The sequence below is a fragment of the Helianthus annuus genome, chromosome 14 (genome assembly GCF_002127325.2).
Source record: "Helianthus annuus cultivar XRQ/B chromosome 14, HanXRQr2.0-SUNRISE, whole genome shotgun sequence".
NCBI classification, from domain to species: Eukaryota; Viridiplantae; Streptophyta; class Magnoliopsida; order Asterales; family Asteraceae; genus Helianthus; species Helianthus annuus.
This window is the reverse complement of record NC_035446.2, coordinates 122,416,091-122,441,485: the sequence shown is the minus strand read 5'-3', so window position 1 is coordinate 122,441,485 and position 25,395 is coordinate 122,416,091. Positions and strand designations below refer to the sequence as shown.

Sequence of the window (25,395 nt, the reverse complement as noted above, 5' to 3'; positions counted from 1 at the left end):
TGTGATCGTCCAGAGGGGTTTGGCTTCGACCCATTTCGTGAAGTAGTCAATAGCAACCAACAGGAACCTTACTCCTCCGGTGGAGACAGGGAAAGGACCCACGATGTCAATTCCCCATTTCTAGAACGGCAAAGCCGATGTTACAGGAACGAGATTGTTTTTGGCTCGATGACTAGTGGGAGCGTGTCGCTGGCAGTCTTCACATGATTGGAGCTCATTAACCGCGCTTTGATGCATACCCGGCCAGAAATATCCGGCATTCATGACTTTAGCTATGACCATCCTCGGTCCGGCGTGGATGCCGCATATTCCCCAGTGGATTTCTCTTATGACGTAACTAGCTTCCTCCGGTGTTAAGCATTTCAAGAGTGGACCTAAGAAGGTCTTACGGTAAAGTTGCCCATCGTGAATCTGATACTGCAACGCTTTTACCTTTAGCTTCCGGGCCTGGGCTTTGTCTTCTGGGAGCGTCCCTTTTTTCAAATAATCCACGATCGGAGTCATCCAAGAGTTTTCAAGCATGGAGACTGACATGACAGACTCCGTCTGCTGGATGGCCGGTGTTTGCAGGGTTTCGACTAGAACTTCTTTTGACAAATGACAAAATGCTACGGACGCAAGCTTGCTCAAGGCGTCGGCCTTTTTGTTTTTGCTCCGCGGAATGTGTACTATCTTACAAGAGTCAAAAGAGGAGATTAAACTGTTAACTTGCTGAAGGTACCGAACCATGTTATCCTCTCGTGCTTCGTACTCTCCGCTGACTTGATTGGCTACCAATAATGAATCAACATGTGCTAGTACAGAAGTTGCACCGGCTTTGGCCGCGGTTTGGAGACCTGCAAGGAGAGCCTCGTATTCTGCTTCATTGTTTGAAGTTTTAAATTCGAAACGTAAGGCGTAAGTATACTCTATCCCTTCCGGATCTATTAGGATTAAACCTGCCCCCGATCCTTCTTTACTGGAGGCCCCATCCGTATATAGGTTCCACACCTTTGGTAGGGCGGATTTTTCCTTAGTGCTTTCTCCGGTTGGGACCTCTGTGAGGAAATCTGCCACTGCCTGGCCTTTCACTGGTCCTCTGGTACGATAGGTGATATCGAAAGCACTGAGTTCTATTGCCCACTTAGTGAGACGTCCGGAGACCTCGGGCTTTCTGAGAATTTGTTGGATCTGAAGATCAGTCTGTACTTCTATATTGAAAGCTTGGAAGTATCTTCGGAGGCGCCTAGAGGCATGCACCAAAGCGAGTGCTAACTTTTCAATCATTGGGTACCGAGTTTCATAATCTTTCAAGATGCGGCTTACATAATAGACTGGGATTTGTGCTTGATTCCGATGCACTACGAGTACTGCGCTTATTGCGAAGTGGGAGGCGGAGAGATACACCGTGACAGTTTCTCCGGTAGTTGGAGCGGTTAAAGTGGGCAAGGATCCGAGACAGACTTTTAACTCCTGAAATGCCGAATCGGCTTCTGGTGTCCACTCTATTTGGCCTTTTCCTGTTCGTTTTTTCAACACATTCATGAAAGGAATAGAGCGGTCTGCAGCTTTTGAAACAAAACGGTGAAGAGCGACGAGCTTTCCGTTTAATGACTGAATTTCCCACGGATGGCGCCAATTGAAGAACCAAAAAAATCGTGTCAAGGCCGAAGCCTGTAAACGAGGGTTTGGATCTTGTGGAAAAACTTGGGAAACAGCCCTGCAAAACAGAAAACCGTTAGGCTCGTCGCAGAGATGGGAGGGCCCCTCTGCGACCACCCTCCGGCGTGAGGATAAGTATTGGTAGAGAGAGAAATTAGAGAGAGAAAATAAGGACGAAGGTTCAGAAAATCGTATTTGACTTTGTACTTGGCGGGGTATTTATAATAGTCAACTGAGATGACGTCATTCGTTCAAACGCACTTGAATGGAGGTTCGTCCCCGGAGGTGCTTGGTGTGGAACGGACATGTTTCAGATGTCCGTCCCAGTGGAGTCCGGTTCGTCCCAAGGACCATGTCCGGTTTCGGATATGTATCTTCAGGGTTGAAGTTTGACCGGTGGTGGATCGAGAAAGAGAGTTGATACAAATCGAGAGGTCATTACTGCTTGGAGGGTGGTGGCTGGAGGTGGCAGTGGTGGTTGTGGTGGTGAATGGCAGTGGCAGTGGTGGCATGGGGTAATATTACAGAGTAGAACAAAACACAAGGGGTAATATGAAAGGGCGTTATAGTCATTTCACATTCCAGTTAACAGATCTGTTAACTTATTTGACGGCAGGGGGTAAACTTGCGATATAACAACAAACGTTGGAGGGTAAAATTGCAATTATTTCGTTAGGGGGGATGAGGGTTAGAGTACCAATTGAATTAAACCCCCGAGGGTAAAATTGCAGTTTACTCTTTCTAAAGAGTACATGGCCTGCATTATTAAGGAAAGATAAACAACCGAGGACGAACATCCTTCTATTTTATCTTAAAACATGTTTACAAACTAACATGCAAACACCTTTAAAGAAATAAAAAACTGAAACCATGAAGGTACACTGAACCTAAATATCAACAATCAACTAATGTTATCGCATTAATGTGACTCACATGGGAAATAGTCTTATTTAGAAATCAAAACTTAATAGTTAGCATTGATTTTTAAGAGTGAGGAACCTGAATTTTTTTTTATGGGGGACGAAAATTTTTAAGGGTCGTTCGTCTATCGTTATATAATATTTTTTCTCGGTCCGGGTTCGGTCGGGTGATATAATAAAAGATAATCAAACCAAGGGGTAGGGATTTAACCTTTGAAACCCACCACACATTTTGTTATGGACTAATACGATTGAAGTTATGGGACATGTCCCACAACGGTTGTATGAGCATCTAATGTGAGGTTTATAAACCAAATGGACTCTTTTACCCACCAGACTAGTGTTTTGAGTTAAATTAGTGGTAGCCCACGGAATCCTTAGAAGGTGTAATATAGGGTAGAAGAAAAAACATGGTTGATAAAAAATAGTTCACAGAGTCCCAATTTCATCTTCTACTCATTTATTTTCTTTTTAACTCATTTTATAGTCATGTTTATCGATATAAAATAGATTTAATTAACGTTAATGCTTATTTTAGCTTTCTTCCTTTACAAAGATAACTTAATAATATAATATAAAATTCATAAATAGTCATTGAGTACAATTCTATATAAATTTGTAAATTATTTAATTTTATATTTTCTTCGTAAATTTACATAAGTGAATTCTTTACCATAGATGATGCAACAGTTGGTTATGTGTAAAAACCAATTCTCTTAGAAACAAACCAACTTTACATAAAAATTGTCCTATACTTTTATTTATCGTCATGGCAAAACATTGGGCGAGAGGAATATATCTCTTTTCAATATAAATGAAATCTTTCTATTTGGCGGCATTAAACGAAATCTAGGGATAAATGTTCAAGTGTTATTATTGCTTCCGGAGGATAAAATAAGTGCCTCAATAACCTAGTCACCTAGTGATATGACCTGTAGTCGAGTTCGTTACATAAACTATTCTTACAGTGAATGTTTTTTGATAACGTCACTGGAACACTGACCTTTGTTAATTATCAGTGGTTTGACAAGCCTAAAATTATGACTCCATTTAGGACATCCAGTGAGTATAGACTTGTATCAAAATTAGTATGAAGTTTATATCCTTAAACGCGTTTGTTACACAGGGTTAATAACATTAAAAGTGTTTTCAAAGCATGGAAGTAAACCGGTTTTTAAATATCAGATTAACCTATTATTTACCTTTTTTATTATTATAATATAAAATAATAATTTATTGCAAAGAAATCCTTTTTTAAAGAATAAGAAGGTGTTGTCACATTGATATTATATGAAATTGTTTATTATGAGTAGAATTGTTACTAATAACTAACTATATATTTTACATAAGTCAAAATTAAATAATTAATATCTAAGTAAACAATAAAATATTTTATTAGTGTTAAGTTGTTAAGAAGTTTTTTATTGTTTTCTATTAATTAATTAAATAATTAATAATAATAATAAATGTGAATTGAAGGAGAGAATAACATGTGGTTTTAAGTAGCCTATTGTTTAATATGAGAATGCCATGTGGCATTATCTATACTTTTTTATTAGTATTAGATTCATGCCATATCAATGAACTAGGTATAGTACCCGTGTAACCACACGGGTAGGTTTAGTAATGATCGAAATCAAATACTAAAAAACAGATTATAATATATCATTTAAATTTTGGTCTTTATTTCTATATCTTTATAAAGTAATGTTGAAGACAGTATGTGTGACCACACAGGTAGTTTTAATAACCATCGAAATAGATTATAATATATCATTTAAATGTTTGTATTTAGTTCATGTTTGATATAGAAATTAGCTAACTAACTCAAAATTTCTTGTCTAAACTGAAAGCATGACCTAATTTTATATTGTCTAATAATTAAAGCCTGACCTAATTCAAATAACCAAATGTTATTAAACAGTTCAATAAAGCCCCTTATATTTGATTCAATTAAGCTTACTAATGGATTAGATTTTGTAGGCCAGTTAAAACCTTTCTATCAAATGTGGATTAGATTTGTTAAAGACATGTATGAAATGTCCTTAATACCCTTATCCCTTAATATTCCTTAATACCCTTATCGCTTAATACCCGTAACATAGGCAGATTTACATCAGATTATAATATATCATTTAAATTTTGGTCTTTAGTCCTATTTATACTATATTAGACCATGTTTTATAGATAAGTATTATCTTAGTTTAATCTTGTCTAATTAATTTAGAGAAAAATGCAATTTGCGTCACTGTGGTATGTCCCAAACATCAACCTGAGCCCCTAAATTAAATTTTTGGTTTTTTGAGCCCCTGACTTTATAAATTCATAACAATATGAACCCCTGCCGTCAGTGTTCCGTCAGTTTTACCATTTTACAGTTGTGAAAAGTCCATAATACCCCCCACCCTTAATATCTACACTTAATAGCAGACAATCAGTTTCATTATCATCATCAACAGCTCTCCCAACTCCCAATACCTCTCCCAACTCCCAAGATCATCATCATCATCTTCAACAGATCATCTTCATCATCTTCATCGAACATCTTCATCATCGAACAGATCAGGTTCATCTTCATCCTCATATTGATTTTTGGTTTGATTCGATGATTTGAATGTCTTTATATTGTGAAAAAACAGAGGGTTGATTTTGGGTTCTATTCGATGATTTTGGGTTGATTTTGAATAAAACAGAGGGTTGATTTTGGGTTCCATTCGATGATTTTGGGTTCCATTCGATGATTTTGGGTTCCATTCGATGAATCTATTTTGGTTTTGATTCTTGTGGGTTTAGGGTTTAGGGTATCAAAATGCATCAAAACAGAGGTTTTGAATCTGTTTTGGTTTTGATTCTTGTGGGTTTAGGGTATCAAAACAGAGGGTTTGAATGTAGGTTTGAATGTGTTTTAGTTTTTATTCTTGTGGGTTTGAATGTGGGTTTGAATGTGGGTTTGGTTTGAATGTGTTAGGGTATCAAAACAGAGGGTTTGAATGTGATTTGGTTTTGATTCTTGTGGGTTTGAATGTGTTAGGGTATCAAAACAGAGGGTTTGAATGTGGATTTGAATGTGTTTTGGTTTTGATTTTTGGTTTGAATGTGTTAGGGTATCAAAACAGAGGGTTTAAATGTGGGTTTGAATGTGTTTTGGTTTTGATTTTTGGTTTGAATGTGTTTTGGTTTTGATTTTTGGTTTGAATGTGTTAGGGTATCAAAACAGAGTGTCACACCCCAACCGATGGCGTAATCATCGGGGCATGGCACTGAGCGAAACAGATTGTTCAAAGAAATTCCATAACAACTATTATTACCGAATAGTTTAAATATCACGTCCCATACCGTGACCCATAAGATAAATTTAGTTATTACAGACATAGATATCCTTCAAACAAAACATGTTCCGACAACTCAGATTTAAGTACGTAAATATAAATTGTCTTGGTTTCTAGACTCTTTCCTAGCCTCGATTTCACAGCAGATAGAGCAAGTAAGCATCCTAAACACCTGTCACATACGTTAAAATAAAGTCAATACATATAATGTAAAGGTGAGCATACAAGTTTGATAAGGCATGTAGAGTTTGAATAGTTTACGCATAACCAGCACGTACACAGAGGAAAATGTAACAACTGTCACTAAAATCAATAATTAGGATAATAATTAGACAATAAGAAAACCCTAATTGAGACACCCAAGTAATTCTGCATTAGCCCTAGAATTTTCAGAACAATCAGAATCAGGATCAGGGCCCCTAAAACTCAAGGTGGGCAAACCCTAGTTGATAGTTATCCAAAATAACTCGTTGCTAGCATCTGATTGGCTGAAATTTTGATTCAGCAAGCCTAGTCCCGAGCCTAAGCAGCCTATAATTAGACTGCTTAGCTTACGGACCGTAAGGGATCAGGCATACGGTCCGTAAGCAAGTCCCAAAAATTAGTATAAATAGCAGACATCGGGACTTGCCTTCTGTTCTTGTTTCGACGAAGAAATTTGTTGTGTACGAAGAGTTATATCACAATCAGTTCAATAACACACACAATTCACGAGGTGCTGCTACAATCAGGGTAATAACTCGATCGCTATTACGATTCAACGTCCGATCGATTATAACTATCCAACGATTGTCCGAGTGCTGCTCAAATTGAGCTTCTACTTTGATTATTCGTCGTGATTTCGACTCGAATATTTGAGTACTATTCGAATTCGGACTATGCTCTGTTATTCGTTGTGAATCCGATTGAATAATTAAGTATCGCACTTGTTAATCGATGTGAGGGTTTAATCTCGTGAATTGATGTAACTGCTGAATTAGTTACTAACCCGTTTGTGTGTGTGCATTATTGTTAAATTAGGAATAATAAAGGCTAATCAGTAGGCTTATATCTTGCTCGATAAATCTGCAATGTGAGTCATTCTCTTTTTATCAACTGTTTTACAATACTCCAAATTATTTTCAAAATGTTATAATTACAGGGATTAAGTCGTGGTTATCTTAACCGCTGGCTAGTGGGGTATTGTGCACATTACTAATTTTCTCACGGTTAGGCAATAAGCCCTAACAGTGGTTAGGCTAATAAGACCTAACAGTGACAAAACGTCACTAATTGGGTGACTGGACCCAATAGTGGTATGACCGTCGTCACACGGGTGGCAAGGCCAGATATAAAATAAGATACTGCCATAGTAATCGCTCTTATGCTGTAAATTATAACTAATGTGTCGTTTTAGTAAAATGAATGATTCACTCAGTATTTCCCCGCTGACAAAACCTTTTTACAACATGTTTCAGGTGACCTACTAAATTAAGTACACGTGCTACGGAGCACTATCAAGCTTGAAGTGGTGGCTCAAATAAATAAATAAACATGTTTGTAAAACAATGAAATTATGATATTTACGGGGTTTATCCCAAAATGTAAATAAATAATACTTGGACATTTTTTTCAAATTTAAAACGATCCTGTTAAGACTTCCACTGTAAAAATAAATACCACGGGATTTTCTGTCCCGCGGCTCCTGGATCGGGTCAAACCGGGTACGGGGGCCATGACAGAAAAAGGTGGTATCAGAGCCACTGTTCAAGCCACTGATTTAAGCCAATTAAGTATTTAGGAAATACTAAATTTATTAATTGCTATTCTGTGATTATCTGCTTTATCTGACTAATCATGGACAGATCTGTATATGCTAGTCAATGTAGCAAGTAATACAAATTCTTAAAAATAATTTGACGTAAGTTTTAGTATTTTTAATATCTACAGTATAGAAATCTTATTCGGGAGATCATAAAATTTACAAATAAAACCTAGTGTGTTTTAAATTAGTTTTGGTAGATACCCAGCATGAAATAATATTTCTATAAAATTTTGTTATAAATTTTAACCTAGTAATTATGTGTATTTTGCTATACAGCATGAGTAGCTTGTCTGAGGCCCTTCAGAATTTAAATCTCTATCCAGTAAGAGTAGAGGTTTCCAGAGATTTCAATAGATATATACCAAACATAGAGGAACCTATAGAATTCGATGCTTTACCTCTCGAGAAACCCAAGCCCAAGGAAATAGAAATTGGGGAAAGTTCTAGGCAATTTGAAAAGTTACCATCTCAGGAAGAGTTAGATTTTATAATAGCAAGCTATAATACTATTAAGCCTGTTAATGAAAATATTTTTAATCGCTCTCTTGAAACCCAACTACCAATGAACTTAGAACCAGCTATTCTAAACCCTTCAATCCACTCGCAAATAGACGAATGGTTGATTAAGGAAATACAGTTACAAAACAATCCCTATAAGCTTTTTCCTCAGTTCAATTCAGAACCTTTACCAAATCCACCAATAAGTAACGAGAATACAGCTGAACTTCGCATTGGTAAAGAACTAATGGACATTGGGGATAGGATCCAATAGATTGGAGGATAGATCTCCTGGAAATACGATGAGGGGGAACACCATTACTAGAATATCATCTGACAAAGGATAGGGAATTATGGAACTGTGATCATAATAGTAAAATCAGTATATGTAAAATAAATAATAAAACGTGAGTATATAGAAACATGGTACAATCTATAAAATGAAATTTTGGAAAATCATAATTTTGTTTGTACATTCGTGATTATGTGCACTTATCTGTGACCTTGAATTAAATTTTTATAACTAATTATTTATATATAAATTAGTTATCAGATGGAAAACGTGAATAATGAACCAGTTAATGAAGTTAATGAGTCTGAACAACAACCGGGGAATCAATATATGACTAGGCAGGATATAGAGAATATCGTTGCTCAAGTAATAGCCAACACTATTCCAACAATGATAGCTCAAGGGATAGCCAACGCTATTCCAGCAATCATTGCTGCTGTTAAAAATCCAATAGAACCACAGCAAATCATTCCTAGCAAACGTATTTCTGAAGATAACTTCAGTAATAGCGTAAACAGAGGCAATGATTATGTTAATCATGATAAGGAACCACGACAAGCTCCGCTCCCTAAGAAAAGGAAAGCTGCAACGCCTGGTTGCACTTACAAGGGGTTCCTTGCTTGTAACCCTGTAGAGTTCGCAGGCAATGAAGGGGCAACTGTGGCACTGCGTTGGTTAGAGAAAACCGAGGCAGTGATCAGAATAAGTAAATGTGTTGAGGAAGATAAGGTTATATACGCTTCACACCTTTTCAAAGAAGAAGCGTTGGAATGGTGGAATACAGTATTATAAGCTAAAGGAAGTGACGTGGCCTATGCCATGAGTTGGGAAGAATTTAAGCAATTAATAGAAAGAAAATTCTGTCCCGAATATGAGAAAGAACAAATGGCAAATAAGTTTTTAAGTCACCGAATGGTGGATGTAGATTGTCGAGGGTATACTTCAAAATTCTTTGAGTATGCCAGAATTGTACCTACTTTGGCTTCGCCGGAACCGGTACTTATCTCTCGCTATATCTGGGGTTTGATTAGTGAGATTCGTGACATTGTCAAAGCTGCGAGACCCCGCACGATTGACAATGCGGTAGAGTTAGCCAACACTCTAACTGACGGACTGATACGCACTCGAGAAGAGAATAGAAAGAAGGATTTAGCCCAGAAAATTTCCCAAGAATTTCATATAGATAATAGTAGCAATTTCAGAAAAAGAGAAACCGGGCGATTTTCCACTATCCCATTTTGCAATACTTGCAAAGGAAAGCATTTTGGAAAATGCAAAGGATGCTGCAATTACTGCAAAATTCCAGGACATCGAGAAGAGGATTGCAGGAAAAAGAAGGCAATAACCTGCTACAATTGTGGAGAAGCCGGACATCTCAGAATAAACTGCCCGAAATTAGGCAACCCAGCAAACGAAAAGACGAAACCTGCAGAAGGGACTACTAAGAAAAACGTAAGAGCTTTTCAATTAACTACTCAGGAAGCTGAACTAATTCCTGACATTACAGTTGGTACGTTTTTAGTTCATGACGTTTATACAAATATTATTTAACACTAGTGCAAACCAAAGTATTTATAAATACTCAATTCTGCCAAACCCTTAAGTTACCCTTAACTAGTCTTAGGCAGATTTTTATAGTCAAAACGGCAGATGGAAATTCTGTCAACATAGACAAGGTTGTGCAAAAAGGAGAAATAAAACTGTTAGGTCATAAGTTTTCTGCAAACCTGTTACCTATGAATTTAGCCGGATTCGATGTGGTGTTAGGAATGGATTGGTTAATTGCCAACCATGCTCGAATCCTGTGTAATAAGAATTCCATAGAAATCCGTACCCCCACGGGAGAAGTAATCTTAATTACAGGAAATAGACCTCGGAAGCCATTAAAATTTATTTCAGTAATGAAATTGGCTAGTTATTCAAGGAAACAAGAAATGGTGTATATGATTTCTGTAATCATTAACACTAAAAGTAAGGAACTCCAGGACATCCTTATAGTTTCAGAATACCCAGATGTTTTTCTAGAAGAATTACCTGGGTTATCACCGGATAGGGAAGTAGAGTTTAGAATTCATCTAATTCCAGGTACTACACCAATAGCTAAGGCACCTTATCGATTAGCACCTACTAAAATGCTAGAATTGAAAAAGCAATTAGATGAATTACTAAGCAAAGGATTTATACAACCTAGTTCATCCCCTTGGGATGCACCAGTGTTGTTTGTGAAAAAGAAAGATGGGTCGATAAGAATGTGTATCGATTTTAGGGAATTGAATAAGGCTACAATTAAGAATCAATACCCGTTACCTAGGATTGATGATCTTTATGATCAATTGCAAGGAGCTAGGTATTTTTTCTAAAATAGATTTGTGCTCCGGATATCACCAGCTGAAAGTGCAAGAGGAGGACATACCCAAAACTGCTTTCAAAACTAGGTATGGTCATTATGAGTTTACAGTCATGCCCTTCGGATTAACAAATGCTCCAGCCGCATTTTTGGACATGATGAATAGAATCTGTAACCCATACTTGGATAAATTTGTAATCGTATTCATTGACGATATACTCATTTATTCCAAAAGTCAGGAAGAACATTGTGAACACCTGCATGCACTCTTAACCTTGTTAAGAAAAGAAAAGCTTTATGCCAAATTCTCAAAGTGTGAATTCTGGCTGCAGGAAGTACAATTTTTAGGTCATATGGTAAATCATGAAGAGATTCACTTAGATTCTGCTAAGATAACAGCAAATTACTAAATGGAAAATTCCGCAATCCCTAAATGGAAATTAGGAATTTTGTAGATTTAACCAGATGCTAAAGGTAGTTTATTAAGGACATTTCTCAGATAGATATATTCTTAACTAAGCTAAAACAATTAAGTTTAAATAAGAATCTAAACCAGAAAAAGCCATTAGAATCTTAAAGTATAATTTAACAAATGTCCCAATCCTAGCCTTACCAGAAGGAACAGAAGATTTTAAAAGTATATGGTGATGCTTCAAATCTAAAATTTGGAGGTAGGATAATGCAACGCAAAAAGGTAATTGTGTGTGCATCAAGGAAATTGGAAAAGCATGAAGAAAGCTATACCACTCAAGATTTAGAATTAGGAGCCATAAAGTTTATCCATAAGTGATTACGACTGTGATATTTAAGTATCACTACGAAAAGGCTAAAAACGGCTAAGGATCGCCGGAAAAGTTATACAAATACTAGACGAAAGTCGTTGGAGTTCGAGTTGAAAACAAAATACTATTAAAAGTATCTCCTTGGAAAGGAGTTATTAGATTCAGTATGAAGGGAAAACTAAGTCCAAGGTACGTAGAACCATTCCTATAATTTAACGTGTAGGACCAATAGCCCATCGTCTACAACTACCAGAAGAGCTAGCTGGAGTACATGATGTATTTCATATATCCAATCTCAAGAAATGTTTATCCAACGAATCCCTGGAAGTACCTCTTCAAGATGTAGAGGTAAACGAAAAGTTGAAGTTTGTAGAAAAACCACTACAGAGCAAAGATAGAAAAGTCAAACACAAGCGACTAATACTGATCAAGGTCAAATAGAATTTGAAGAGAGGACCAGAATATATCTGAGAACTGGAATCAGAAATGAAGCAAATATACCTCATTTATTCCAGTAAATCTCGAGGACAAGATTTTTCTTAAGATGGGGAGGATGTAACAACTGTCACTAAAATCAATAATTAGGATAATAATTAGACAATAAGAAAACCCTAATTGAGACAACCAAGTAATTCTGCATTAGCCCTAGAATTTTCAGAACAATCGGAATCAGGATCAGGGCCCCTAAAACTCAAGGGGGGCAAACCCTAGTTGATAGTTATCCAAAATAACTCGTTGCTAGCATCTGATTGGCTGAAATTTTGATTCAGCAAGCCTAGTCCCGAGCCTAGGCAGCCTATAATTAGACTGCTTAGCTTACGGACCGTAAGGGATCAGGCATACGGTCCGTAAGCAAGTCCCAAAAATTAGTATAAATAGCAGACATCGGGACTTGCCTTCTGTTCTTGTTTCGACGAAGAAATTCATTGTGTATGAAGAGTTATATCACAATCAGTTCAATAACACACACAATTCACGAGGTGCTGCTACAATCAGGGTAATAACTCGATCGCTATTACGATTCAACGTCCGATCGATTATAACTATCCAACGATTGTCCGAGTGCTGCTCAAATTGAGCTTCTACTTTGATTATTCGTCGTGATTTCGACTCGAATATTTGAGTACTGTTCGAATTCGGACTATGCTCTGTTATTCGTTGTGAATCCGATTGAATTATTAAGTATCACATTTGTTAATCGATGTGAGGGTTTAATCTCGTGAATTGACGTAACTGCTGAATTAGTTACTAACCCGTTTGTGTGTGTGCATTATTGTTAAATTAGGAATAATAAAGGCTAATCAGTAGGCTTATATCTTGCTCGATAAATCTGCAATGTGAGTCATTCTCTTTTTATCAACTGTTTTACAATACTCCAAATTATTTTCAAAATGTTATAATTACAGGGATTAAGTCGCGGTTATCTTAACCGCTGGCTAGTGGGGTATTGTGCACATTACTAATTTTCTCACGGTTAGGCAATAAGCCCTAACAGTGGTTAGGCTAATAAGACCTAACAGTGACAAAACGTCACTCATTGGGTGACTGGACCCAATAGTGGTATGACCATCGTCACACGGGTGGCAAGGCCAGATATAAAATAAGATACTGCCATAGTAATCGCTCTTATGCTGTAAATTATAACTAATGTGTCGTTTTAGTAAAATGAATGATTCACTCAGTATTTCCCCGCTGACAAAACCTTTTTACAACATGTTTCAGGTGACCTAATAAATTAAGTACACGTGCTACGGAGCACTATCAAGCTTGAAGTGGTGGCTCAAATAAATAAATAAACATGTTTGTAAAATAATGAAATTATGATATTTACGGGGTTTATCCCAAAATGTAAATAAATAATACTCGGGCATTTTTTTCAAATTTAAAACGATCCTGTTAAGACTTCCGCTGTAAAAATAAATACCACGGGATTTTCTGTCCCGCGGCTCCTGGATCGGGTCAAACCGGGTACGGGGGCCGTGACAGAAAACGAAGCATGTTAATTATCGACATGGACCTATCGATACCAATGACTGCGGGTTGACCGTCCGAGACGGTTCGCAATACACGATTACCACCGTAATCCATGCAAGTAATTGTCCTTAACAACCCCCGTGTAAACGGGTGCTGAGTCCAAACTATAGTACTATGTCGTTAAGGCAGGTAGACAGCATTCCACGTGTAAACACAATCAACAAGCATTCATTAAGTCACGTAATACATGCATATTGGTTAGCGTTCAATAGTTTGAGTAGTGTGATCGTTCGTGTTTTGATATAAGCGACGTATGTAACACCCAAAAGTGCTAAAAGCAAAAAGGGATCGAGTATACTCACAGTGATTGATTATGGATTGAAGGGAGCGCTGAGAGTAGGGTCAACCTGAATAGTTTGATAGCACAACAATGAGTAACGTGAAAAAACAGAGAAGTGTGAATGGATCGAATGGGCTGGTCGATCGAACGGCGGGTTCGATCGGACGGGCTGTTCGATCGGCTGGTAGGTCCGTTGAACAATCCTGTTCGATCGGCCGGTAGGCTCGATCGGCTGGGCCATTCGAGTGGATTGTTTCTTCCTATGGTGTGTTTGTGTTTGAGGATTTGAACTTTTGAAGTTTTCGTTGTAGTATATGAGAGCACTAAGGTGTTCTTACCTTTCAGGTCGATCGATCGAACGGTCCGTTCGATCGGCTGGGAACTTTCGAAGTGGTTCTCAACAGGATGTCGCTCGATCGGACAGATTGTTCGATCGGCTGGCATTCTTTACTACGAACGAGTTGTAAAATCAATCAAGTGTTGAAGCATAGTATCTTATGATCCGAAGAGTAATGTTTACTAATCGAGTAGCATACTCGATCGAACATCACTTCGTCAATACCATACCTCAGGAAGTTTGAAAAGTGAGACGCCATGTGCTAGCCGATCGGCTGGCCCAGTCGATCGGCTGGCATGTCCGATCGGCTGGGCTGTTCGAACAGCCTAGCCGTTCGGCCAGCAAGTCTGACCTGGTCGGCCTTTCGTCTAACTCTTGGCTGTTTAATTATGTCACACCCTAGCTTTGCGGAAGCGTGGTTAATTTGGTGTGACTTCTTAATACCATAGCTTAATCATAACAAAGCTATATGAAAATAAAACCATGCAAGATCATCCACTGATTTAAGTTTTAAAACAAAAGCAACATAACATTGTCTTAAGGCGTTGACTCATGCAACGGAAACTACAACCTGATACATAAAACATTGTTTGGAAGACACAAACATCAATACGAAATAAACGCAGTTTAAGAACTGTGACTCGTCCAGGAAAAAGTCACATCCCTTAAACTTGGATGACCTCATAACCCTTATGCAGCGGGAAAACGTAACATTCCGCGCCAGATCTTTAGTTCCCTGAAATACATGTAAGTTGGAAAAATCAACAATAATGTTGAGCGAGTTCATGTGTAAGTGAGTAAGTAAAACCTTTGTAAAATGTCTGTATGTATGAAAATTCCTGGTATGTAGCAATAAGGAAAAAGAGATCAATTAATGTGTAGCTAATACATTAATATGTGAAATGGCCTAGGAAGCACTCAAACCTGTAACGCGTATTTCATACCGGTCCTTCCGGCGGAACGACATAGTCACCACATGCAGCCACACGCTGGCTCATGTGTGGGGCTCGCAACACCCGATAGATCTATCACTCATGCCTCTCGGTCCTTATACAAGGATTAATGGTCTTACGATAATAGCCTACCCATTCACATGATCTAGGTAATAACCCTCCTTACGCTATCCATACCATGTAAAAAGTACTTGTAATCATAGTAACATGTATTTCACCCCCGCAGTTTAGAAAACTGAAAACAGTAAAGAGAAAAGGGGGACATGAACTCACCGAAGTGCGTCTCTAAAAAGTATTTCCCAGTCAACCTGCTGTGCGACGACCTACACGTACTAACTTCTATTAGACGGACGGCCGTGCCTTAGCTTAAGGGTTTAAGTCTTTGGGAAATAGTTAGACAACTATTTCGAAATTACACTTCGGAATTATTTGGTAAATATATTCCTTCCAAGGATGGGGGTTTAATACATGTGCGTTTATACAATTCCAAGACTTTATTATTAAGTCCCACTTAATAAATACACTCTATTTCTTTTGTCCAAAATATTCTATCTCCAAAATATAAATATCTTTCCCAAAATATTATATTTTATTTCATTTGTCTAAAATACGCTACTTCCAAAATATAAATATTTTTCCCAAAAATATTATATTTATTCCATATAATTTTTCCCCAAAATAACACTCGTCAAAATACGCACTTATGAGTATTTTCTAAAAATGCGTGAGTTATGTTTAAAGATCGGGTGGTATTAATAATACCGTTGTAACTTAATATTTATTGTGAAGGCGTTCGTATTATTTTGGAGTTGTTAACATTTGGTAATATTATTTTTACTCTAAAAATAATATTTACGTAGTTCATAAATTAATCACAAAAATTTACACAAGTGTTGTTACGAAAATATATATTCTAAATAGATATTTTAGCAATTTTTATTTTGTGAAAATCCCACCTCCGACACTTAGAAATTTGTAATAAAAATCGTGGCGAAATTTATATTTTTTAAAACAAGTAAAAGAAAAATGTTTATAACACCTGTGATAAAAATATTTCCAAGTGTTAGACTTTTTGGAAAAAATTCGCCAAAGTTCCCCCTGTAACTGGAGGTGGCCACGCTTTCAAGCGTATTATTTTCTTTTAAAATTCAAATCAACATTGTTCCCAACATTAACAAACAATATTCAAACCATCAAACTAAAATAGATATAAATCGCAAAAATACATGAACTTGTGGTTTTATCTAAAATATGTAGTATCTTTCCATATTTTTAGTAGACCTTTTTATAAATCAATCTGGTTTCTTGAAAGTCTCGTTTTTAAAGAAGTTACATCTTTACAACTTCTTGTCAATGTTTACAAAAATAGTTCTTTTGTCAAAACTTTGTGTTACACAAGTGTCTACACACTTGTGTATTTACGAAAATCACTCTTGTTCATGTAAAACTCGGTTTTAGAAAACATGATTTCTTTGACGCTTGGTCCTTTGAAAATACCACTTGTAGATCCGTAGATCTACTAGTTTACAAGTCTATTTCATAAGAAATATTGTCTTTACACAAGTTCATGCTTAATGTGTAGTAGTGTTCATCATTTAACCCCTTTTACACTTAAACATACTCTAGGTCATGTTTCATGGACATGACTTAGCCGGGTTAGATGACGATCCGAGCTACTACAATCATAGATCAACACTAAATAATCACAATAAAACAAGTCTTACAAGTTTTACACAACTTCATAGCTTTTATCCAACATATTTATCACTTTTGTAAACTTTTCATATGTAATCTTGTATGTTCACGATTTTTAACCGACAAAGTTTATTTTAACCACTTTAGAATAGATCAAGAAGTCGTTTAGAGTCACTTACTACTAGCTCAAGGCTAGGGAAGAAACTAGTCGAAAAACGAGTGGATAAAAGCAATGTAGCGAGGTCCTTCACAATCCGAGTGCACAGAGCTTCCTTATACGCAATCCTTAACCCTTGTATATACTTGGAATAGCTTGATCAAGATCGAAAAGTGGCGGTGGTGGTGCTTGTGTGGTCGGCCGAAGGTAATAGAGGAGGGAGGGAGGGATGATTTGTTAAGTGTGGTGAAGTGTTTGAAATGTGAAGTCTAATGGTTCATCTTATAGTCCATTCCACCACATTTATCCATTGGAAATTATGCCTCCTAGATATTAAGCATATAGATTATTTTAATCAAAAGTTGTAAGTATTTGTTCCCTTAGGGAACCGAACTCGTTAGGGGGGGGGGTACATAGCTCAATTTCAACTAAGTAGTTAGGATATAGTTAAGTTAAGTTGGAGGTTAACTTGGTTACTAGCATGTAGTAAGTTGTGACGGGTGTTAGGGTATTCGGGGACCCTAACTGGCTCAGAAAAAGAGAAACAATGTTGATGACAATATTTTTATGTTCCGCGTAAAGTCCGGTTGTTCGGTTGGATAGTGATCCGTTAAAGTGCTTAACAAAGCTTTAAAGTGTCGTTAATATCATTTTTTTGTGACCCAACTTATTCCCGACACTTTGAAAAGTGTCTAGTAATATTTTTCTCATGTTTTGGCACTTTATTAGGTAGCTTAATACTGAATTATTATTTAAAGTGCTGAATTTTGTACTTAGAGTACGTTTCAGGCACATCCGGTCACTATAACTTATACCTAGTGACGCAGTTCTACAACCCTCATTTCCCTACACTATCTACTAGTGTAGCAAACTGTCTCGGGCTCATACAGGCCTTAGAGGCAGTGCCTGCCTTGTGCTGGCTATGTTAGCACGTTTACTGGGTTATCCGTTCATTGTGTTACTGTGCTTTTGTGCATCAAGGTTGTCACTAAAGTTCTGTATGTAAATGATAGAGTGACATCAAATAGAGTATGAGGCATGGTTATGCATATTTCAGAAATCATGTAGAAGTTTATTTACCACTGTAAGCAAGCACAGTAATTGAGCAGTAATTAAATACTAATTAATTCGTACGGATACCTGGTTTGGTGAGGGTTGTCATATTCTCCCCCCGTTAAAGAAATTTCGTCCCCGAAATTTGTACTACCTTAACTCCTCATGGTCACGTCACACATGTATATATATAAATAACATCGAGGTAGATAATCATCAAACCGAATCAAACCTTACTCACACTTGGTGGGTCCAAGAATATATCAACCCGAATTCTAGGGTTAAAAGGTGTGTGCGCATAGTAGTTGATGTCAGTGGTACAAGATGTACTTGACGTATAACCTAATGTAACCCAGCTAGCAGGGGGTTCCACAAAGAGGAGCCTTGACTAATAAGACTCTCAAACGATCGATCGCAATATGCACACAGGTTTTCACGAAACATAGCACCCTCTATATGAATTCAAAAATCATCAACTCAACTGAAATAGTATAATGATCTGTCAACTCCTGAGTAGACGAGTGGTAAGGTTCAGCGTGTTGAACATTTTGAAATGCGAGAATACGCTGAGTGAATACAAACGAATCTGGTGTACCCTTGCTTTGATTTGTAGTTGCATTAGGAATGTTTAAATGACAAGTCAACAAAAGTTTATGTGTTTTCGCGTGAAACGGTTAACCATGATTAGCGCAAGCTACAAGTTTGTAATGACACCACAGGGTGTCGTAATGACATAATTCCGTGATAGCGGTGATTGAACAAGTTCACCGTGTTTGAGATCAGATGAAAGTGTACTGAAACAAGCCTGGAGAATTGATTTACACAATGTCATAAAGTTTTCAGTTGAACACGGAATCATCAAAGAGCCACTGTTTTGATCAAAGATGAAAAAGTATTAAGTACTGTAAGGCATTTGATTTATAACGAAAGAATCGTTAGGAGGTACATGGTGCTTATGAAATGAATATATGTACCATTGTTTAACACCCAACTGTGTTGAGACCGATTTAATCGTGATAAGCAAACGGATTTAGAGCGAGTCAATAAACAATTAAATACGGGTATGAGGTGCGTAATCAAATTAGCGCAACCTTCAATTCTGTGAAAGTATCACCGCAAGGTGTCAAGTCAATCAACGATTTGGTGGAGTCATAGATCAAACAAGTCTACTATGACTCGAAGCAAAAGGATCTGTGCCCAAGTATTAGAATATGATGCTCTCAATTCATCATATGGCGTCTCAAATCAAACATGTTAACTGGATATGTTCAAGCAATCGAACCTAGTTTCAACGTAACCAAACAATAAACGTACATATCAACAAGGAAATCTTGACATGATAGCAAACATGTAACTTGAAAGAAGGTAGTTTCAAAGAGTGTGTTGACTTGATAACAAAAGAGTCAACAATGACAAAAATGTAGGTCATTCGAATCACAAACTAGTAATTAGATTTGATGACGTAATATCTGAACATTCATGAAGCGTTTATTCGAAATGAAACCGCATGTGTAGCAAACAGTGCATGGGTTATACATAAGTTTTCAAGTGATGGAGCGATGCGCTCCTACCAAAAGAGAGAAGTGACCAAGTATACGAAGCAAGCGTGTGTTCGCTCTCAGTGAATGAAATCAACGTGATGCAACTATCTTGAGGGGAGTAGAGATGCAAATATCTACTCGTTAGAAGTGAAAGTGAAGACTTCAATGGAAGAGAATTTAAGTACTTTCGATTTCGTTAACTGCAATGACAAGTTGGTCAAGTTAATGATGTTTGATTGGGTTGACAGATATGGTTCCTAGATGTAAGGCTTCTAGTTTCTCCGGATTCTACATCCCTTGTGGATCTGATTTATACATTGTGTAGGAAGCTCCATTTGGTTATGTCTAAGCACAGTCATTGTCCCACAATTTCATCTTGGTATACTCCTTGAATTATCTCCGCTAACGATGTTCGATCGTCGATCAGTCGTGTAGTAGTGGTTGGGTCCTCATAGTCAGTTATGTAAGAGGTTCGTTAATCCTTAGCAAGAGTCACTGACTCTGGTGGGTTAGCTCGTTCGGCTCCTGGTAGTTGACGTTTACTTGAAAATCATCATCCTTCTTTTTGATGAGCAGAAATGGGGTTACCCAACAGGGAGTCTTGTTCTGTTATCTTCCTTCTCTAGCAACCACTGAGGTTACACTGGCAATCCCTGCATCTCCGAAGGTGTATGTCGCTAAAGTGCATCAACAGCAGACGCTGCGTCTGGAATTAAATCGATGTGAAATTCAACTTGTCGTTGAGGAGATAATTCTGGCTAGTCTTCGAGGAAGACTTCAGGATATTCTCCGATCACGGGGGTATCTTCGAGTTTTGTTTCTTCAGCTCCCTTGTCCCCGACATGAGCCGGAGAACAACACATCCTTCCTACAACATCTTTCGTGCCTTCAAACAATTCGTGATCTGTGGAGGTGTATCCTGCTTCGTGAGTCCCAATCGTTTCTTCGTTCGTCATTTGGTTGCGAACATCAATCTTTGTTCGATCGCTTGGCAACTAACCCATCCCAGTTACCACGTTGCAGCTTCCCAACTCAACTGGCAATAGATCTAGTGTAAACCTACGCTCTCCAAGTTCTCTCTTGCCAATTCCACCTACTTCGTTTGCTTCCACTAGCTTCCCGTTAGCTAGTACTATCGTGTGTGGGTTATTTATCTTACTTGCTTCTAAACCAAGTATACTCTTACTCTAGAGATACGAAGCTAAAAGTTACAGCAGTATTCAAGTAGCGCAAATGCATAGCATTGAGTAATATGGGACGTACCGATATCCATGCTTGGATTCCTGGCGTGCTTCCCTAGCCCGGTGTTAGACATCTTTCCCATAATTTTGTCTAATCTCCCTTGGGAAATCTTTCCTATAGTGCCTCATATCCCCGCAGTTGTAACATCCCTTATCTTTTCCTTTTCCTTTCTTTCCACGCTTCGTCTCACGCCAACACATTTCCCTGTTGTGTCCCACTTTGCCACAGTTGTCACACTTCCCATCGCCCAGTATGATGGCGTCGGCACCTGTCACATTTAGGTAGTTTACCCATGCACCCTTTTCTCTTTTTGGCCTTGTTGTCGCTACTCATTTGGGTACCCTGTTTGAAATTTGCTAACTTTCTCTTGTTATCCCCAGATGACTCTACATGAGTCTCCTTCTGCTCCTCAGAGGTTGAAAATTTGTTCATCCTGATTGCCTCTTCAGTCAAGGCTACACTTAGATTGATGGCCTCAGCGATCGTTGCAGGCTTTGATGTCGTCACCATGCTCATGATTTGAGGTGCCAACCCCCAAATGAAACGCTCAATCTTCTTAAACTCTGGATCTACCATGTATGGAACAATACGCGACAGAACTTGGAACTTCTCCACGTACTCAGCTATTTTTGGACCTTCCATCTTCAGGATCCAGAACTCAGTTTCCACCTTCTGGCTTTCTGTTCTTGAGCAGTACTTTTTATGCATTAGCTCTTTCAGTTCTTCCCATGATAAGGCATATGCGGCAGCCTCGCCCATCGTCTGAACCTGAAGTTTCCACCATGACAGGGCCCCATCTCGGAACAGCCCAGAAATGTGCGTGACCTGATCCTCTGGGGCGCATTTGCTCGCACGCAAATCAGAATCCGTCTTCTCAATCCAGCGCATGAAGGCTACGGCACCCCAGTGCCGTCGAAATGCAGGGGCTGGCAGCCCAAGAACTGCTTGTAGGTGCAGCCGTTGGGTGGTTTATTTCCGGAGCGAAAGGCCTCGTATTGTGCGATGAACTGTAAGAGGCGTTCTTGAAATTCCGCCTCTGTCGTCGACAGAGGGTTGTTGGTATCGGTGTTCCCTCGAGTCGACATCTTCCTAGAAGAGAGTCGGTTAGGTCGAGTCTTAGTAAGGACACGAGCATACAAGTCCCTATTTAACGAATAAGACCTCAGAGGTATATTACTTTTACGTAAATACGTAGTTGTTTAACAATTAATCACATATCATCACAGTTATAGCACAGCTTGCAAATAGGAACGTAGCAAGTAAACATGTGGTATTATAGTTATAACACAATATGTAGATCATCAATGTGCTTAGTGAGAGTATAGCGATGATATTTTTCGTCAGTCATTAGTCATAAGTATTGTCGCGTGTTTAAAGATGATCGGGCTTTCATTATCCTCCGGCCACAATCACTGTGTCTTACCAAAATGTATCACATCAGAAGGGACACAGGGTCACCCTACCCTTGTCCAACAAGTATATCAGTGCATCATAATTACGTGGTCAGAAGTGATCCTCAAAAGTCTCCGCAATCCCCGCTTATCATTAGCGTCTTTACCCAAGCGTAATGCAATCCGCTTAATCCAGAAATCAACTGTACTGGTGACTGAGGTGGAGGAGGAAAGAAAAGTATACTGTTAACGTGCGTGAGTCCCTCCTCTAGCTTGTATATACGTTGAAGTAATTATTTGCTCTGCCGCTCGATAGTTTAGAAATGAACATCAGAATCCCGGGAATGGTGAAAGAACAAAGGTCAAGAGCACAAAGGAGTCTTGATGTATGCGGCGGATCAAAGCATGCTGGTGATAGGCAGGGTGGAGAACGTGGTATTTTGCATAAACTTTCCAGACAATATGCTGTCTTGTGATGTAGACACTCAAATCATGTTTATGATTATGTAATGTTTTGCATTTGAAGTTGCCAATTGTGGCGTCAGCTCAAGCTCCAACATTCTGCGACTCCTATCCTTAAACTGTAGTTTATGTTACAGGAACACTCATCCTGTGTATATCATCCATAATGAGAGGGGATGGCAAGGTCTATAATCAGTATAGCGTGTTATAAGATCCATCAAAGTGGCTCGCCCGGCGTTGTAGAGGTGAGTGTAGCAAATGGTGCGACCTGTGCAGTTGGGAATATACCGTTGTAGCAGATGAATCGTTATGCGGGTGCTGACCTGAAGTACCTCCCCGAGGTGCGGTTATATTCTGAGAGGAAGCTATAGGCATCTGGCGCAACGGACGTTGGTCTTCATAGGGGAAAGGAGCAATGTCAGCGGTTGCGGGTGTAAAAACGAACATCTCACAAATGAGGAGATTGGCCGATGCAGGTAGATATAAGGGGGTGCAATGTATGGCAGACCAAAAAGAAACAGGATCGTGATCACGTAAAGGTGTAGGTTCAGCAGGCGCAACATCAAGCTGACCTAAATGGTGTAGCAGCTGGCTCGAGTGCAAGCTCCGGGTCATGTAACGGTGTGGTGAGTATCAGTGGTGAGTGTGGGAACAAAGGTGCTTCCATAGGAAGTGAAACAGGGGCTGAAACAGGAGCCACAAGAGAGTGTCACAGGAAACTCGAAAGGTGGGTAACCATTGTTTTCGTCTATCCACTCACTTCGGGTGTGCGCGTATCGAGGATCAACATGGGTCGCAAAAGGCGCATGATCGAACTGTACAGGCACAAGGTCAGGAAGAGGGGCAATAACAGGATCAGCAGGAATATCAGCAATGTGAGGGGCATCAACATGAGCATCAACAGCATGCTCATCCTCCAATAGTGGAGCAACAATAGGATGATCATCGATAGGTACATCATCAATCAAAGGATCAACAACGGGTACATCAGCATGAATAGGGTCATGCTCGTATACGGGGTCTGGAGCAACTACTGGCTCGGGGCCACTGTAGGCCCCGGATCGTCAAACTTCATCTCAAAAATCCGCGGGATCAGCAAACATGGGGTCAACAGGGTCCCTCATGGGCTGATCTAAGGTGCTGTTTGTTTTTTCAGAGGTAAAACGTCTGCAGTCTGCGGACCACATCTGCAAACATCTGCAGCTGAAGAGGTGGACCAAACCTCTGCAGTCTGCAAGAAGAAGACTGTTTGTTTTTTTACAAAATTACAGTCACAAATTAACCACCTCATGCAAACAGCACCTTAATTTCAAGCAAACATCACCTTAATTTCAAACAAACAGCACCTATTTAAACAGGAAAATCAAGAAAATCAGATCAAGATTGTATATTTCTACATTAATCAGATCAAGATTGTAAGTTTCTACATTAATGAGCTGAAAAGGGAAGATGGGCTTTATCCTAATTCATACTGATCAAATAATGAAAAAAAATGTATACTTTTATTCAACTAGAACTCAATTTTCATACAAAATCCCCAGACTAATTAGAGCCTAATGGAGCAGGAAAATCAAGAAAATCATATTAAGATTGGGAATTTTGCATCAATCAATATAAAAGAAAGAAAAGTTTTATAATTTACCCTAATTGCCCAACCCCCTAACATCAAACACAGTATAATCAACCACAAAATCATATACCCAGATAAAAATTCAAGAAATCATATGGGTTGATTACCAGGAGCAAGCTTGAGAAGTGACAAAGGAGGGGGGGCAATCAGAGACACATGGGCTACAAGAAATTGAAGAACTTGATCTCAAATTAAAACCATTTTTGATCCTCCAATAAAGAGCTGGCCAGATACACAGAGTGCTGAAATCACAGCGAAAATCACCAAACAACAAGCTTCGACAACCAACCAATCACAACGAAAATCACCGGAGGAAGTGGAGGCGGTACCGGCGGAGAACGGTGGCGCCGAAGACGACGGCGTATTGTGGTGGCGGAGGAAGTGGAGGTGGTGGCGGAGGAGGTGTCGGCTGGGAGTAGTTGCTAGGGTTTGGATTTTGTTTTGAAGAGCTGAAGAAGAAGACCCTTGAAACCCTTGAAGAGCCTTGAAGATGTGAGTCCACATCTGCTTGAGGAAGAGGTGTTGAAGACGTTTTTTAATGAAAGCACTTCCAGAAAACAAACACACTGCAGACTCAAACGTTTGCGCGTGGTCTACGTGGGGCAGACATAAGAGGTTCTGAAGTGCTTTTGGCAAAAAAACAAACACCCAACATGAATAAACACAATGCCATGATCGGGATCAAAGCCCGGTGGGAAAACAGGATCCGAATCGCCATCAACGTCATGACCAAACTCAAAGCTAGGGGCAGGTACAGGTGCAGCGGATGATGCCATATCAGGGTTCTGTCGTGCGAATGATGCTGCATTCCCAGCGCATGTGACGGTGCAGATGATACAAACTCAAAGGAATCTGGGGCAGGTGAATGGATGGGTGGCTCCTCCGCAGGAGCATCAGCGAGAAGTAGGAGATCACTGTCAGCAATAAGGGCCTCGCCCTCCATGTCATCCTCGAGTGGGTCCTCATTAAACAAGTCGACGTCGTCGTCAGCGCCTACGTCAAGGGGC

At 38.9% G+C, this 25,395-nt stretch overlaps 1 protein-coding gene across 1 annotated transcript; it reads right to left on the bottom strand.

Annotated features, from left to right (window-relative positions):
• Positions 1–120: 120 nt before the first annotated feature.
• Positions 121–24,892, bottom strand: LOC110907289. The gene is made up of 2 exons (XM_022152289.1): positions 24,678–24,892; positions 121–1,699 (listed from the first exon to the last, which is right to left on the bottom strand). Exons 1-2 carry the CDS (start codon positions 24,890–24,892, stop codon positions 121–123), a joined length of 1,794 nt encoding a protein of 597 aa, XP_022007981.1.
• Positions 24,893–25,395: the final 503 nt, after the last annotated feature.